Below are 12988 nucleotides of genomic sequence, written 5' to 3'. Positions count from 1 at the left end.
CTCGTAGCCATGCAGCCGAGCCGAGGGAGGTGATGAGCTCCTGCACGTGCTGTGGGGTGGCACACAGTGTAGTATGAAAATGGTGTTTGGTTTTGGGGACCTTGTCCTGCTGCTTTAGCTGTTCAGGAGTTTGGAAGCATACGGCTGTGCCTGCAAAGGGGAGGGTGACTTTCTGCTGCCTGTTCCCATGTGGGACAGGATGGAGAATTACAGAAGTGTTGATGGAGAGAGGCCTCTGGCGACCTCCCAAGCTGCAGCTTGTGCCCATTGACCCTTCTCATATCACTGGGCACCACCAAAAAGTGTTTTGTTTTGTTGTCTTTGTAGCAATCCTAGGTTGCTGTTAGATCCTCCTCAGCCTCCTCTGGGCCACACTCAACCAGCCTGCCTCCCTCAGCATCTCCTTATAGGACTTTGTTGTTTGAATGTCTTGAGGTTTATGTTGGCCCCATCTTCAAAAGTATCAAGGCCCTCTGTGTTGGAGCTCTGCCACTTGCGTTAGCTGCTCATAGTATTTTGGGGTTATCTGAAAATTTCCAGATCAAGGGGCCTCTTGATCATGTCTCATCAGATACATTCAGGAAAGAGGAGAGAGAAATAGAAGCACTTATGTCCTGCCAAGGAGCTGCATGGTAGCTTAGGTTGGTGCTCAGGTGTTTGCCCTGCACCTGAGCCTGTGTCCCTGGGGCTGCTGATTTCCCAGCCTCCGTGACTGTACCTGCAGTCCTGGATGAGACTGAGATGCCTGAATACAGGCGGAACCTGTGAGCAGTTGGCCAGGCAAGGCACAGGCTAATGATGCTATGGGGGACACGGTGCCAGAGCCCGCTGTGTTTGGTGGTATCAAGGGTCAGCTCCTGCCCTTTGGGCAACCCTGACTATACCCCTGCCCTGCAGTGGCAGAAATGGAAGAGATGTTCGGGGAGGAGAAGCTGGAACTGTTTCCAGCAGGGGTGACAACCTGTACACTCTCCAGCACCAAGGATCAGTCACCCTGGCCATTGCTGCGTTGCCCTGTCGAGAGGTGATAGGAGGGTTGTGATCTAACGAGGTGCCGGCACTGTGGGTACCTCTGTGAGTGCTGCCTCCCATCATTGGCCCGCTTCCTCCCTTTTCCTGGCACAGAGAGGGGCTGTGAGGTCCCACAGCTTCCAGGACAGGGGGATTTCTGCTGCTCCTGGCTGGCAGGACCAGTGGTCCCTAGGAGGCAGCTGATACTGCTGGGTGCTGTAACAATGGGTCCCGTGGGCATCCTGACTTCTGCTAATTCTGCTAATTACCAGCCCTGCGAATCTGTGCAAACAGCAAACATCCGTGGGTGGTCTCCGCATGTGCGGATGTGGAAGGGCTGCTGGAGCGCTGCTGGTGGGTGCCCGCTCCGGCTGCCTCGCTCTGCCCCATCCCTGCCTCCTGCCCGGCCAGCGCCCTGCCTGGCCTCCCGCCCTGACGCTGTTTCTGCCTGTGCTTTTTCTACAGTATGCCGAACTGGGGAGGAGGAAAGAAGTGTGGCGTGTGTCAGAAGGCGGTGTACTTCGCTGAGGAGGTGCAATGTGAAGGCAGCAGCTTCCACAAGTCCTGCTTCTTGTGCAGTGAGTACTAGCCCTTCCCTCACCCCTCCCGCCCTGCTTCCTGGCTCTCCGCCGGCTGGGCGCCCCGTCATGTCCTGTTTATGGGCCGTGTAAACGCTCATTAGGATTCCTCTACAAACAGCCTGGCTGTGGGAGCCGTATGGCAGGCTTTCTGCTTTTCTCCAGACTTGGAAGTTAGTTCTGCTGAAGGAACACAGATCATCCCAGGACACCAGGGGCCATCCAAGCTGTCCGGGCTGACCTCAGCCAGCACCCACTCAAAGACTTAGTCTGTCCCTACACCAGGGAAAGGCTAGGCTGAGTCCTCTAGACTATCTCCAGATGTTCAAGATTGGAGCATAAGACAGGGACCCTCCAAACAGTGGAGGCAGGAGGTGGTACATCCCATGCACTGCTCTGGGGTGATGCTAGCTTTAGTCTTCTAAGTGGCTTTGCCGCTTTGGGAACTGGCATGGGATCTGCCCCTGTGTCTCAGGAGATGATGGGAAGAAGATGTGGTCCTGTCCTGGCCCTTCTGCTGATGGAAGGCCTACTGTGAAGTGCTAAAGCGTCACCTCCAGCCTGCCTGGAAGTCTGCTATTGTGGAGGGTGTCTTTGTTGTATGTTTGGACCCAAGTGTCACCTCAGGGAAGGGCAGCACAGCAGGATCTGGCTGTGGATTAGAGGTCCCTTCCTCTGCCTGCTCTGCAGGAACCTACAAATCCTCTTGGGTTCATGCTGCAGGAAGAAACCCTTCCCGTGCCTTTGGGGATACCAGGGCAGCAGTGCAGGGACAGGCAAGTAGTGTTACAGTGCTGAGAGCAGCTCCTTAAACCTGGGGCATCCACATCCAGGGGGGCTGCAGGACCTTTGAACAAAAAGATGACCACTGTCCTCAGCCTGTGTTTTACCAGATTTCTGTCCCCTCCCCTTGAAGACTATCACATAACAGAACTAGTGATTCTCATGTGTTGACAGGAGTGTGCATGTTGCTTGTGTCCACTGATGGCTCATCAAGACACTATTCCCGCTGCTCTGTGACAGATGCAGAAGTGCATCTTCAGAGCTGTCCTTGCAGCAAGGTCCCACTGAGGTTTAACATTTTCTCAGCTGGTCCCTGTACCCTGTTCCCAGTGTCACCATCCCGTTGCAGCAGGGAGCACAGATGTGATCTTTTCCATACGGGCAACAAGCAGAGCTAGGGTCTATAAACAGGCACACAGCTAGAACTAATCTCAGTAGGCCTATTCCGGCTGGGAAATACCAGCGTCCTCATGGGGCCGATCCCTGTCGTGCTCCTGTGTCCACCTGGCACGGATACTGGATACTGGATACTTCTTGGCCAGCCTGCCTGGGACGCGGCATGCACAGATGGATGCAGATGTGAGAGAGGGAAGCTGTTGCCGCGTCTCTGCTCCCTGTGCAGTGTGAAGAGTGGCCAGCGTGGGAGTTTCCAGGCTGGAAACCTTGCTTTGGCTTGAAAGGACTAAGAAGGGGAGTTGCAGAGAGGCTTTCCCCGGGCGGGCAGGGGGGTGGCAAGGCTGTGTCCTTATTGTGGCCGCTCTCTGCAGCAGGAAGTCATGTTTCTTCTGCAGCCTCAGATAAGGAAGGTGGGGAATGTTGCCCTCATCTCCCCCCCACCACTGGCTTTTACCATCTGAGTCCATGTCAATGAAGGACCTTAGTATGGGGACTAAGACCCCGTTGCACTGCATCTGCCCTTCCCCATGACCCCTGTGCACACAGCTGGATTGCTTAGGGAAAGATTCTGCCGTGCGATGCTGGCACCCAGGGCATGGGGCAGGCCTCCAGGAGCCATGAAATCAGGCAGAAGGCATTCCTTTGAGAAGGGAATACCTGGCCAAAGCGGGGAAGAAGGTCATCCCAAGTCTGCTCATGGAAGCAAGTCACCAGGGAGTGGTCCAGAGCCGACTACAGCCAGGGCTCCTGTCCCTGTGCTTTGCAGACGTACGTAATCACACTCCACACGTACCCCAGCAGTTCTGCCCGTCCCGGCTGTGGGGTCCCCGGTTCAGGCCGTGGCTTGCGTGGCAGCCCACAGTGCTGCCTGCTGTTCCCAGTCCTGTGCCACAGGCTGCAGGTGATGCTGAGCTGCACCGAACTCCTGCATTCCCAGCCTATTCCCCAGTGCTGCATTTGGGCCTCATCAGGGAACTTGAAGCCATTATCTTTAGGGGAGAAAAACAAATACTTTGATCTGATATGCCAAAAAAATAATCAAAAAGGAGCCAAACCTACCACAGTGCATTAGAACTGGAGATCGGCTCAGGGAGTGACTTGGTGATTGACTCAGTGGCATCGATCCAACTGAGTCAATAGTACATAGCAGAAATGTACTATAATGAGGCCATTTGGCCTCTGAAAGTAGCAGCAGCTCTTGTCTAATTGTTTTGTGGAGCAACTCCGCTGCTCTTAGAAAAACAAAGGGTCCTTAACTCAATGAGTGCGGCGCACTGGAATTTCTGCAATGCAGAAACCCGGGACCTGGGGGCTGATTTCTAGGAAGTAGACTGGGAAAGAATTTTTCTGCTGCCTCTCGAAGCGTCTGTGACTCCTGCAGATGAGGGACTGTGAAAGCTTAGGTTAGAGCTCTAAATCCACCCAGCACTGTGGGAGAGAAAGACAGATGCCATTGAGATCGTTCACTCCCACCCTTAGGAAAAAGCTCTTTAAACCTGCCAGTAAAAGTGCCCAAATTCCCCTCCTGGGGGGTCTGTCTGAATGCAACGTTGCTCCTGAGGAGCTCCAGGGTAATGCAGAGACAACCCCAACACCAGCCCATTAGCTTGGCAGCTACGGGACCAGTTTACCAGAGCTGGTCTTTCTCAACAGGGATGCGTGCTCCATCCCCAGCTCCTGCTGTGGTGGGACGGGGGAGCCCGTAGCCAGGAGAGGACGCTGCCAGATCCTCCTTAGATGGCAGGAGACGTTTCCCTTTCCACCTCCTTCTCCCAGCAGCAGCACACGGGGTTCTCCGTGGCCCCGGAGGAAAAGCACCATATTTAGTAATCGGGCTGAGGAAGGCTGCCTCTCGCCCCCACGTTTAGTGCTGCGGTTTGCGCTGCTCCGAGGGGAGAGCTCTGCTGTGTTTGCATTCCTGCGATATTGGTAAAGGCCAAGAAACTTTTCTGCTGGCAAAGAGACTAACGGGCTGCTGGGAGCCTTGACATTTAAGGCATGTAAGTGGGATGGGGGAAGGCTGTGTCGCAGCTGTAACAGGATCTGTTTCGGGGCTGGCTGCCAGCGCTGTGGACTCTGCCCCAGGCATCTGGATCCTGCACCGGGGCAGGTAAATACTGGAGATCACTGTGGGCCCCGTTTGGGTGCTGCTCCCCTCTTGTTCCGGCTTGCTGGGCAGCGTGTTCCAGGAAGGGTTTGGAAGCCGACGTGGAGGCTGAGATCAGAGCTGGGACACGAGTCAGGAAAACCTAAAAGTTGGGAGAAGAGTCTGTGTGGCCTGAGCCCAGCACCAAGCTCAAGCTCTGGATGAGCTCAGCTGGGACCCCAAGCCTGGCTGCTGCCTCCTCCTGTCCCATCTTATGTCCCATATTGATCCCCAAGGCTTGAAAACCCAGCTGAGGTAGCGGTCCTCAGCTGAGACCACCCTATGCACACACTGTAATCATGTCACAGACCAGGGGTGACACACATGAACATCTTCCATCGTGGTCTTGGGGTCTGGAGAGTCAACTGTGCACAATAGCGTAATGTGTCAAAAAACTTACAGCGCATCAGCTGTGGAAATGGCTGCAGGTCTGCTTTTAGTCTGCCTAAACACGAGGAAAAATAGATTTGCTTTCATTACTTTCCCCCAAGTCCCTATCTCTGCGTATTTGCAGCGGACTAGGAGTGTGGCAGAGCTGCAGCTGCAGCGGGGCAGGGATGTCCATCCCTGTGCTTGTGAATCCTGCAGTGATTCGTAGGGAAATTTCAAACCCCCTTGTTTAAGCGCATCTCCAGGATACCAGCATCAAGAGGGTTAACAGAGCTTTTTCTTAGTATCAACCTTGTAGCTTTGGTGGTTGCTTCCTTTTAAAGCCAGACAATGTTCTTGTTGTGATCCTTATCTCTGGCTGTTTTGCATGCACTCCGTTTAACCAGGAGGATCTCGTCTAGGGTTTCCTTGCTCCTTGAAAGCTAAGCTGTACCATCCCTTGTGAGGACTTGTTTTCTCCATCTAATTAGTGAGCTCTGGATGTGCAGGCTAATGGCACGGCCCTCCCCTCTTTTCTAGTGGTCTGTAAGAAGAACTTGGACAGCACCACTGTTGCTGTGCATGGAGAGGAGATCTACTGCAAGTCCTGCTACGGCAAGAAGTACGGCCCCAAGGGCTATGGATACGGGCAGGGAGCAGGGACCCTGAGCACTGACAAGGGCGAGTCCCTGGGAATCAAATATGAAGAGTGAGTTTAACTCTTGTTTTCAAAACTGGGGCTGTTGTGGGCACCTTCTCCCCCACATCGGTCTGCTTGTGATGCTTGGCTGTGTAGCCCATGCTGAACTTCCAGCAGTTCCTAATCTGGAGAGTGCCGTGGGCTGCCCTGCCTTTCTGCTCCTTGGGGGAAACCCGCTGAACTCTGTTTGCAGGGTGGGATGGGGCTTGATGGGACATGTCCCCATTGCCTGAGCATGCTGCCCATCCCCTCCTAGTATGCAGCCGTGAGGCTGAAGTTTCCATGGGGCTCAACATATTGTGCCTAAAGCTCTGGGCCCTTCAAAACTAGGCTGGGATTTGTGATCCCATAGCATTTACCTCCTCCATGCTGCTTGTGCAGCCTTGATGACGAACTCCCTCCCATCCACAGGGGCCAGCCCCACCGACCCACCAACCCTAATGCATCCAGAATGGCCCAGAAAATCGGAGGTGCTGATGGGTGCCCTCGCTGTGGTCAAGCAGTATATGCAGCCGAGAAGGTGATTGGAGCTGGAAAGGTAAGAAGGGGGATGGAGTGGACGGGCACGCACATGCCACAAGATGCTGTGTGGCAGGGAGACCTTCAGAGAAGGTCTTGACCTGACCCACAGGCTGCTGCAGGCTGGGCTGCCAGCGCCTCCAGCCAGGGCTGGGCTCGGGGTCCGGTGGCCATGCTCACCTGGAAGCCTGGCACCAAAAGGAGAGCTGGGCATGTCTGAAAACCAGGTTCTCCAGGCTGCGTCCCTCTTACAGACTTGCAGATGGGAGAGAAATACATTTTATACTAAATACTCGGAGTGCTGCTCAGCAGAGGTCACAGTGGATGTCCCTGCTGCTAGATTTGTTGGGAGGATGAGCAGTGATGTGGGCCATGGCCACTGCCACCGCTAACTGAACAAGTGCAACATCCAGCGAGCCTTCTCCACCCTCTGCCACAGGCTGGGATGCCGCAGCTCGAATTCGGGACAGGGAACGAATTCCAGTGGTCAGCGCTGCCCATAGGCAGGGCAAGGTGGTTGGAGGTGTGGGCACAGGCTCGGTGCATCTCTCTTGGGCTGTTCTGCTGGTGGACTGGGTCTGCTCAGGGTCAGATGTAAAGGACACACTGCAACGGTCCTGGTACTTCCTATGTCAAGTTCATCACTTCACCAGGGTCCTTTGCGTCCCGAGCTGTGGCCTCGTCCTAGCCCAGCTCTGGGAAGCCCTCTGTAAGGCATAGTGACGCCTCCTGCTCTGTCAGCCCTGGGACCCCGGGTGAGGTCCCTGCCTTGAAGCAGCCTTCTCTCCAAGGTCGGGTACATGTGTAGAGCTTGCCAAGGCAGCTGGGTCAGGCTGCTTGGCTTTGTGCCGCGGGGGATGGGATGGCCGTGCTGGGAAAGCCTCACCGCCTCGCTGGTGACATTGGGTCACCCCTGCTGTGCTCCGTCCTCCCTGGCGTTTCTGTGTTTGTCCTCTGTCCCCAGAGCAAGGAAAGGAGGCATCTAGTCAATGGAAAAAGCCTTCCAGCATCATCATACCCTAGCTGGCAGTGCAGGGATTTGTGATGGACATGTTGAGAGTCAGCCCAGGGTCAGAAGACAAACTTACCCATAAAATCATGATCTGAGCTTCCTGGTAGGCTTCTGGGGTTGATGTTTACGGGGAACCGAAGCTGGCAAAACAATTACACTCAAGCAAACCTGGGTAGGATTCCAGAGCATGTATTTCATGTGCTAATGTTTGCTGGATGACTCTGTCTGCTACCTCCTCCTCCAGCCCCCTAATTTCACATTTTCTTCCAAAAAAGGTTTCATGTTTTCCAAAGTGTTTATTTAAATTAGTCCATGAGCAGCTCTGGCTACTCTAGGTCTGCTCAAAGGCTGTGAGCTCATTTATCCCCAGAGGACTGGCAGAGTCGTGGGGGGAGTTTTATTTTTAAACACTGGCTGATTTCTGCATTCTTACTATCTGTTTGCTGCCTTCCTTGGAGCTGTAGTGGTGGAGGGGCAGGTGTCCCAACCCTGCTGCCACCCTCCAGGCTAATGTACAGCGGCAGTGGATCTCAGCTGGATAACTCGGGGGATTTATCATGGTGCTTCAGAGAGGACAATCTCCAAAGAGGGGGGTGATTGCTCCTTACAAGTTATTGTACAAATCATTGTACAAATGACTGCTGTGAGTGGGGGCAAAAGCTCTCTAAAACCAGACCAACAAGGGGGCAGTGACCACACCTGATGTTTCCTCTCTCTGTCTTGCCCCTGGGGCTGGGAGGACTGCTCTTTCCAGAGAAAAGCTTTCACCCCGTTCAGACCTCTTTGCCAACCGCTTTGGGTCAGAAACAGAAAAGTCACCCCGTTTGGTAGCCAAAGCATTGCTGCCCTGTCCCCGGGTGTTGTCTGACCGGGCTCTGCTCCTGTCCCACAGTCCTGGCACAAGTCCTGCTTCCGCTGCGCCAAGTGTGGCAAAAGCCTGGAGTCCACCACCCTGGCAGACAAAGACGGGGAGATCTACTGCAAAGGTGGGTGCCACCTTCCCCGCTGGCTTGTCCTGGGCTCCGAAGGGTGGAGGCAGAGGGTGAAAACCCCTGTGCAGGGAAGCAGGATGGGACTGAGGTTTGGGGAGGTGGTGGCCCCAGCAGCTGCATATGGGGGCTGGCTGTGCCGGCTGGCCGCGGAGCTGGGGGATTTCCCGCGGCGCCTGGGGCCTCTCTGTTTCCCCAACAAATACAGCAAACCCTGTTGTGTTTAGGCAGTGCCTGCTTCGAGAGGAGGACCTGCTCGTGTTCAGCTGCCAGACTTACCCGTCTCTCCCTTCCCATCCTCTGCAGGTTGCTACGCCAAGAACTTTGGTCCCAAGGGCTTTGGCTTTGGGCAAGGCGCTGGCGCGCTCGTCCACTCGCAGTGAGGCACCAGGAGCCAGGCTCTCCGCTCGCTCAGGGCTTGTCCAGACCAGCCTGTGCTGCCCGACCCTTCCCGCACCCGCAGTGAGCATCCTCACCATCATCAATAACCACCCGCTGCTTCACAGCACGAGCCCCTTCCTCCCTGCCCTGACCCAGCGCACCCTGAAGCTGTGGGAGTCCCAGCATCATCCCCATCGGGTCCTGCTGGTGCGGGTGCCGGCGGGGAGACAGCTCACACCCACCCGCAGCAAGGCCCGTGTGCCCGAAACATTCTACTCCGCGTTGCCCATCCTGCCGGGATGCAAGCTCAGCCGTGCCATGCCGTGTCACTGAGAAAGCAATAAACATCAAAGCTGATCCATGCCTGGCCTTTCTGGAGAGTTTATTCCCCATCTGGGGCTGAGGAGGTGCACTGGGTGACCAGAGCTGGAGGTCAGGAGGTAGAGGGAGGATGGGAGATGTTTGCAATCATGGCTTGCAAGTAAAGCGCAAGGGCAGGAACTGCTCGGTGCAATTTGACATGGCCCAGCTGTGGCCAGCTGAGCTCTGTGGGTCGGCTGGGCAGGGCTCTCCCCCTGCTCCCGCGGCGGATAACCATTTCAAAAGCAGCGGTTGATGCTGGGAGGCCCAGGACAGACCTTCTTGGGTGTGTCAGTAGCCCAACACGTGTGCACGCCCTATCGAAACCCCTATCAGTGCTTTTACGTGGCACCTCTCCAAACAGGCGCGCCCAGCAGTGCTGAATAATTAACAACTTTTCACCTAGTCCCTGGGTTTTTAGCAGTACCATGGATCATTAAGCTGTCAGTTTGGCAGCCTCCCAGATTTAATTCATTTTCATCTAAACTTCTTACTTTCTTTCTGTGATTCTGTCATTTGACCTGTGTGACATACCACAAGGTCAGCCTCACTGCAGCTTACAGTTGTGAACCCCACAGGGAATTTAGTTTTGGGGTTTTTTTTTTTTAATGTTATAAACTTTGTGGTTGAGTAAATGAGATGGATAGTGTTTTGAGAAGCACAACAGAGGCAGAAATCCTTTCGTGGGGCAGGATTTGGGTTCCTTTATCAACTTAAGCACTTTCTCCTGTTCATCACACCCTTGGTTTTTACACGACGTTTTGGAAGCTGAGATGGGGAGTGTGCTCTTTAAACATCTCCCAAAATCCTCCCCCCAGGTTTCCCAGCTTAGGACCCAAATTCTCTGGCCCCATTGCTCTGGGGTGTGTGGCTGGGGTTTGGTGAGGCGATAGGAAGATGACACTTTGTGTGTGGAGCTGACAGCCCAGGCTCAGGGATGCGGTAGTGGGTCAGGAGCTGTAGCGCAGCGGGCTCACGTACCACCCTCGGTGTGGAGACGGGGTGATAGGGACCAACATCCGCAGTGTCAGCATGGGGAGACCAGGATAGGCATCGCTGGGGCTGCACATCCAGACAGAGGGCATGAGGTGGGCTGGAGGAGGTGGTGGGGCAAGGCCCAGGAGAAGTGGAGTGGGATTAGGGGAGCTTTCTGGGCATCCCCTGTCCAAACTGCAGCGGGATGGCTGTGACCATCTGCTACCCTCTGCTGGTTTACTGCTCCTCGTGCACGGGCACGGCCTCGCCTGGTCAGCCAGACGTGTCTGGACACCTGCACCCAAGTGTTGTCCAACTCCCTTTAGAGGCAGCAGAGCCGCATTACACCCAGCAGCACCCATCCCTCCCTGCTGCTGGCGTGGGGGGGCTGCCAGCCCTTGGGAAGGGGGCTGTGGGACCCAAACCTGCCTCCGAAGAGATGAACGAGAGGGTCGGCTCATGGCCGAGCACCCTGCAGCCCGGAGGGTGGTGGTGATGGTACCACTCTGAGCGGTCAGACTGGAGCCCTCTGAGCCCCAGGGCCGGTGCTGCCGGGGGATCTTGCGGCAGGGGGGGCCACACCACCACTGCCCCATCCCGGCTGTGAGCGCTTTGTGGGAATGAGCCAGCCTGGGGCAGGACTTTGCTCCACCTTTACAGCTACGGGGGTGCTTTGGGGACTTTCTCTAGCGCTTTCTCACACGTGAGCAGTACGTCTGTATGGTGGGGTGTGTTTTGGAAGCTGCTGGGGCTGGGGGGGGGTTGTGGGGGGGGGGGGTCCCCCCCCACCACTGCCCCATCCCGGCTGTGAGCGCTTTGTGGGAATGAGCCAGCCTGGGGCAGGACTTTGCTCCACCTGAGCCCCAAGCCCCGGCAGCCCCCTTTACCCGCCCACAAGGGCTCTGTGTGGATGGGATGGGCGCAGGGACCGCAGGCAGCCCACAGCGCAAAGCCTTTTGCTTGCTGGCAGCCTGACGCAGTGCGTCCTGTTGGATTTGCTGGAGGGCAGGAGCTGCGGCGTCAGCCTCCCGGGCAGCCTCCGGCCCTCCAGGTCTGGGAACGGCCGGCTGGGGAGAGAGGAGCAGAGAAAGACTTTGTCAAAGCTCCTTTACATCCACAGCTATGGGAAAATGACCTTCCCTTGGTGGCTGGAGCCCGGAGAGGCAGTGAGCAGCGGAGCTGGGGCCTCAGCGGGGAGGGGTTTGGCAGCCCTTGGCTCTCCCCAGGGTGGTGAGGAAGGAGACCGGGCTGGCTGGTGAACCAAAAGTGCCCACAGACATCCCAGCTCGCCAGAGCAGAGCTGGGACTGACAGTCCCGAAACTACTCACCCCCAAATTTCCAGGGCTCAGCATCCCTGGAGCTGAGCTTTACCCATGTGTGGGAAAACAGCCTTAGGTGCTCCGTCGGGGTGGGGAACCCACACATCTGCTCTGCTCCTCCTGAAGGTGCTGGGGTGCTCGGGGTGACCTCCAGGGCTGCGCTGGCCCCCCTGGCTGTGTCCGGCCCCGCACTGCCTTTGGCTGTGGGGGCGGCGAGGGCCACAGGGGAGCTGGGGCCACCTGACGTCGTGAAACTGGGTCTCCTGGGACGCCCGGGATCTCTGCCAGCGTGGTGAGGTTGGCCCCGGGGAGCACGAACCAGTTCCTGGCTCCGGCAGCCGCTGCCCTGCCCTCTTAATGAGGGATAATTAGGTGCATCTCATCGGTGCTGCAGACTTGCCCCCCGGCCACGCCGGCTGCAGGCAATGCCCTCGGCAGGGACCAGGGACGATGGAGGGGCTGGGGCAAGAGGGGCTCCAGCTGGGAGGCACTGGGGGAGTGGTTGGGGTCTGCAGGGACACGAGCAGGGTAATTCGGGACGTGAGCGCTGGGGCAGCGGCTGCATGCCAGGGAGCCGCAGGCCGACCTGTGGGCTGCCAGCCCCAGATGGTGACCCCAGCGTGTCCCCGGGGGGATTTTTTCCCCTTCCAGACCTCTCCTGGGCAAACGGACCCGCACGCTCAGCATCTCTGGGGGCACATCCAGCTGCCCAGCAGGCTGTGACCATCACCCCCTTTGGCAGTCCACGGCCAGCATGAAGGCCCCAGATATCCCCACCAGTAGCCTGGCATGGCACGGTGAACCCCTCTGTGCCAGGCGCTGGCACAGGAACAGACGAAGCTGCGGTGGCTGGGAATGAGACGGGCTGGAAAGGAGATGTGTGTTTCATGGCAGGGGAGAGTGGACTCACGCAGGACCGGGCTGTGCTGTGCTGCCCCGGCCCTGCTCCAGGGGTGTGCGTCCCCCCTGCACAGGTCACACGAGGCTGAGGGATGCTGATCCTCGTTGTGGGACAGGCTGGGGGCTTCAAATCCCTGTCCCAGGGGATTTGGGGGACGGGAGCTCTGTGTGCTGAAGGCTGGGCGGGTGATGGGTGTCAAGGGCTGTCCCCATTGCGGCCATCTCAGAGTGGTGACACCAGATATCTCCTGTCTGCATGTGTCCCCCCCTCCCGGGCCCCCATCCAGGCGTCCCCACAGCCCCTGCCTGGCTGGTGCTGCACCCACAGCCCCCTGCCCCTGGTGGCACTGCACCCCACAACCCTCTGCCCTGGCTGCAACTGCACCCCATAGCCCCCTGCTCCAGCTGGCACTGCACCCCATAATCCTCTGCCCTGGCTGCAATTGCACCCCATCGTGCCTTCCTGGCTGGCACTGCACCCCACAGCCCCCCACCCCAGCCAGCACTGCACCCTATAGCCCCTTCCTGGCTGGCATTGCAACCAGAGCC

The 12988-nt window shown here is 57.0% G+C and overlaps 1 protein-coding gene across 1 annotated transcript; it reads left to right on the top strand.

Annotated features, from left to right (window-relative positions):
• Window positions 1-1477: 1477 nt before the first annotated feature.
• CSRP1 (cysteine and glycine rich protein 1) lies at window positions 1478-9246 on the top strand. Its single transcript, XM_009281885.1, has 5 exons — window positions 1478-1589; window positions 5824-5992; window positions 6395-6521; window positions 8407-8500; window positions 8810-9246. Exons 1-5 carry the CDS (start codon window positions 1478-1480, stop codon window positions 8884-8886), a joined length of 579 nt encoding a protein of 192 aa, XP_009280160.1. The 3' UTR covers window positions 8887-9246.
• The last annotated feature ends 3742 nt before the right edge of the window (window positions 9247-12988 follow it).

This window comes from Aptenodytes forsteri, unplaced genomic scaffold (genome assembly GCF_000699145.1).
Source record: "Aptenodytes forsteri isolate BGI_AS27 unplaced genomic scaffold, ASM69914v1 Scaffold213, whole genome shotgun sequence".
NCBI lineage: Eukaryota > Metazoa > Chordata > Aves > Sphenisciformes > Spheniscidae > Aptenodytes > Aptenodytes forsteri.
The sequence above is the reverse complement of the archived record's forward strand: the minus strand, read 5'-3'. Positions and strand labels throughout refer to the sequence as shown.